This window comes from Octodon degus, unplaced genomic scaffold (genome assembly GCF_000260255.1).
Source record: "Octodon degus isolate 3935 unplaced genomic scaffold, OctDeg1.0 scaffold00034, whole genome shotgun sequence".
In the NCBI taxonomy this organism is placed as follows: Eukaryota; Metazoa; Chordata; class Mammalia; order Rodentia; family Octodontidae; genus Octodon; species Octodon degus.
Genome location: NW_004524610.1, coordinates 18,053,797 through 18,058,182, shown reverse-complemented (window position 1 = coordinate 18,058,182; position 4,386 = coordinate 18,053,797). Strand labels below are relative to the sequence as shown.

The window sequence follows — 4,386 nt, the reverse complement described above, 5'->3', positions numbered from 1 at the left end:
GTAAATAGGATATCATGTCTGCATCTTGTACAGCAACTAACCAGTAGGAAGAATGTATGCAATGTGTTAATTATTGAAACTGTCCTACCAATTTGGTTTAAAACTGTCTCATTGCTATTTGTTTCTCAATAAAATTATGGAAAAAAATAAATAAAGTAGTTGCTCAGGGCACAAGATATGAGCATAAAAATTTCTCTAATCCAAAACCTTTTCTCATGAACTAAGAGACTCTTTTTCTTTTCAACAATTAATATAACTTTTTACTTCTCTACTGAAAAGATTTTTGAGGTTTACACTTTAAACAAACAAACAAATAAGCAAACAAAGATTTAGGTAAATACATTCTGACTAAATGCATAGAGATATTAGAAAGAGAACAAGTTAAATTATTCACTTGGCGGGAGCCCAGCTCTGCTTTTGGAAGATGAGGAAGGGGGTGTGGAGGGTGTGCGGGTGGCACTGGGCCTGTGTCTGTTTTTCCTCACTTCTTCACATGGCAGTGAAGAGAAACATGGGTGATGCTGAGTTTATTTTATTTATTTATTTATTTATTTACTTATTTTGGCAGAGCCAGGGATTGAACTCAGGCCCTTGCACTTGCCAGGGAAGCACTTATTCCACTGAGCCATCTCCTCGGCCCCAGAGACTCTTAACAGTATAAGTGACTTGCATTTTTTCCCTTTTCCATAATGACCTTTTCCCCTTTTAATCCAAAATTCCTATTTTCTTTTCTTTTTTTTTCTTTTTTGCGGAACTGGGGATTGAACTCAGGCCCTTGCACTTGCCAAGCAAGTGCTTATTCTACTGAGCTAACTTCCCGGCTCTCCTATTTTCTTTTGAATAATTCCTTCCCATTTAACAATATCTATTGTAAAGCTTATTTCATAATTTTAGTTTTTAAAATTATTTATTTATTTGATACAGGGTCTCACTATGCAGCTTGAACTCATAGCGATCCTCCTGTCTCAGCCTCTCCAGCGCTGGGATTACAGGTGTTCATCACCATACCTGGTTTTGGTGGCTCACACGACAGTTCCAGGCAGTGTGGCATGCGATACTGAGCATTGAGCCTTGGGTTTTTGTGCTTGCCAGGTAGGCGCTTAGACCACCAAGCTATCTCCCCAGCTCCTCTATTGTATATTTTATTTTATTTTATTTTATTTTTAACAGTAGCCACTGTTCAAGATTTATTTGGTATTGTAGTTGGCGTGATACTAGGTTGCACTGTTCACAGGTAGATCTTTCTACATTATACAGCAATATACATTATATATATATATATATACATATATATATACACACATACATATACATATACATATATACATATATATTATATATTACACAAAATAAAATCTTTTTAAAGAGTTATGCACAAGACATGCAGTACTGGATTTGTACACTGGATCCCAGGCTGTCATCAACTGGGGAAAGGTCAGATGAGGCTTGGTGGGTAAAGCTGTGTAACAGAGTAATGCACATCTTTTTGAAGAGTAATTGGAGCCTGCTCAGTGAGGTGTCTCAGATGCTGGGCTGCTTCATACTAACCAGGACTACAAGTGCAGCAGCATCTGGCACCAGGACAAAGCTGTGGGGTTCTGAGAACTGTTTCTACTTCTCACTTTTGGAAGCTGATGTTTCCCCCCAGCCATCTTAATAGTACACATCAGATAAAAAGGACAACTGGCATAACTTCAACTAAACTCTCCTGTAGCCTAGACAGTGATGTGGAGACACTGGAAGACTTTAAAACTGCAGCTCCTTCTGGATCAACCACAGGGTATCTGCACTCTTCTTCAAACGTGCCTCTTCCTCAGGAGTCAGAGTCATCTTCACAACATCAGAGATCCCATTCTGTCCCAGGACACAAAGGACACCAAGGAAGACATCATTCTTTTTTTAGGCTTTTTTTTGTGTGTGTGTGTGCAGGGTCTCACTACACAGCCCAGACTCATAGTGATCCTCCTGATTTCTGCCTCCCAAGTGCTGGGATTATTGGCGCTCGCCACCACACCCGGACTCCATTGCCAGCTCAGTGCACCCGGGGGTGGGGCCAGCTTGGCATACAGAGCCAGGGATCAAACCCTGGCCCCTGCGCTTGCCTAAGCAAGCGCTTAGTCCCCTGAGCTATATTGTCGGCCCTAAGACATCATTCTTGATTCCATAGAGTCCCTCGTTCATGGTAGAAATTGGATGTACCCTCCTAAGATTCTTCATTATACTTGTTGCCAAATCTGCCACTGACAGTCCAATGGCCCAGAATGTGTAGCCTTTTAGTTTGATCACTTCATAAGTGCTGTCAACCACCTGTTTGTGAACCTCTTTCCAGTGCTCCTTATCCCCATCAGTTCCTAACTCAGGGTGCAGATTCTTCAGGGTGACACCAACAACATTCACGTCACTCCACACAAGGATGCTGGAATCTCTGTGCCCCCCGAGGATCCAGCCATAGCAGCTCAGTGGGTGCATGCACAGCCTTTCTCCCATCAGGTAGTGGAACCTGTCTGAATTCAGGTTGCAACCTCTGCCGAAAACACGTTTTTTGGGAAGGCTGCTTATCTTCAAAGTCACATAGGTCAAGATATCCACTGGGTTAGACACAACAAGCAACTTGCAGTTGGGACTGTACTTTACAACATTAGGAATGATGAACTTGAAGATGTTCATATTACACTACACCAAATTAGTATTGTTCTCTCTCTCTTGCTGACGAGCTCCAGCTGTGATGATAACCAGCTTGGAGTTTGTGGTTACATTATAGTCTTTGCCAGAGACAATTTTTGGTGTCCTAAGGAAAAGGCTGCCCTGTTGGAGATCCATCTTCTCTCCCTTCAAGTTGTCTTGCATGACATCAACAAGAGCAAGTTCATCTGCCAAGTCCTTCATTAAGATACTGATGGCACAGGCCATGCCAACAGCACCAACCCCGACAAACTTGATCTTATTCTGGGGCACCTGTTCCTCCTTAAGGAGATTCACAATCAGCTTATCCTTGAGACTGGCCATCTTGGACTTGAACCCTGGCCCCTGCATCTGCCTAAGAGGCACTTTAGTCCGTTGAGCTATCTGGCTGTCCCAGGAGCACATATATTGCTCTGATATGATGTCTTGAATTCTTCTGGGAAGATGCCTAGAAGGGGAGTTGGAGGGATCTGTTGGTTTCTCAGTGTGATCTATTGTGCTTGGGAGAAATGGTGCCAGGAATGAGGAAAACATAGACAAGAAGAGAAGAGCTGTATTATGGGGTGACTTGTTTGCCTGGTTGGAGAGACAACCCCAGAAGTCACAATATGGACATTTATTTATACCTTTGCAAAGTTAGTAACATGTGACACAAAGTTGCCTAGTGACTAATAGCTGACATTAACCAGTCAGGATGCTTATCTCATGAATGAAGTAGCTTGTCTATTTTAGGCACTGAGGGCTAGTCCCGCTTTTGCACATTTGATCAATTTTCCAATTTCCATGGCTCCCAACAGGGAATAGCTGGGTCAAATGGGACCTCTATTTCTAGCTGTTTGAGAAATTACCATATTGTTTTACACAGTGGGTGCACCAGTCTACTTTCCCATCAAGAGTGGAGAAGGGTTCCTTTTCCCCCACAACCCTTCTAGTATGTTTTATTGATGATAGCCATTCTTTCAAGGGTCAGATATAATCTCAGTGTTGTTTTAACCTGCATTTCGAAGCAACTGGTGATATTGGATATTTTTTCATATATTTATTTTCATTTATATTTCTCTATCTGAGAAGTGTGTACTCATCACCTATACCCCTTTTCAGGTTGATTGGGCCTTTGAACTTGTGGGGGGTCTGAGTTTTTTCAATTCACTATACATTCTAGATAGACGTCCTTTGTCTGAGGAACAATTGGATAAAACATTTTCCCACTCCAGGGGGTGTTTTTTTACTCTATTGGGAAATTCTCTTGTTGTTCAAAAGCTTTTGAATAAGGTGAGATGCCAGCTGTTGATTCTTTGAAGTATTTCCCACGCAGTCTGGGTTTTGTTTATGATCTACTTACACCTTTGTCTTCAAGATTTCTACCTATTTCCTCTTCCAATACATTCAGTTTTTCTGATTTAATATTTACATCTTTGATCCATTTTGCCTTTAGTTTATGCATGGTGATAAACAAGGGCCTAATTTTACTCTTTGGCATGTAGACAGCCAGTTTTTCCAGAACCATTTATTAAAGAGGCTATGTTTCTTCCAGTGAACATGTTTGGTCACTTTGTCAATGATAAGCAGCCTGGGTGTGTTTGTAGTTGTGTCTGCATCTTCTAATCTGTCCCATAGGTCCTCAAGTCTGGTGTTTTGTTTTTTTTCTTTCCAATTGTCCTGATTTTTAAAAAAGTTTTATTATGTGTTTTTATTTATTTATTT

General features: G+C 41.0%; 1 protein-coding gene across 1 annotated transcript; it reads right to left on the bottom strand.

Moving 5' to 3' along the window:
* Window positions 1–1,746: 1,746 nt before the first annotated feature.
* On the bottom strand, window positions 1,747–3,006 carry LOC101587282 (L-lactate dehydrogenase A chain-like). The gene is made up of 3 exons (XM_023714293.1): window positions 2,765–3,006; window positions 2,149–2,590; window positions 1,747–1,893 (listed from the first exon to the last, which is right to left on the bottom strand). Exons 1-3 carry the CDS (start codon window positions 3,004–3,006, stop codon window positions 1,747–1,749), a joined length of 831 nt encoding a protein of 276 aa, XP_023570061.1.
* Between the last annotated feature and the right edge of the window lie 1,380 nt (window positions 3,007–4,386).

Excerpts from the sequence above, each read along its gene's own strand:
- LOC101587282 (XM_023714293.1), bottom strand. The coding sequence starts at position 3,006 with ATGGCCAGTCTCAAGGATAAGCTGATTGTGAATCTCCTTAAGGAGGAA. Across the intron at positions 2,591-2,764 it reads CCAAAAATTGTCTCTGGCAA|AGTGGATATCTTGACCTATG; the intron begins AGACTATAATGT and ends TGTGTCTAACCC. Across the intron at positions 1,894-2,148 it reads TCTATGGAATCAAGAATGAT|AATGATGTCTTCCTTGGTGT; the intron begins GTCTTAGGGCCG and ends GCCTAAAAAAAG.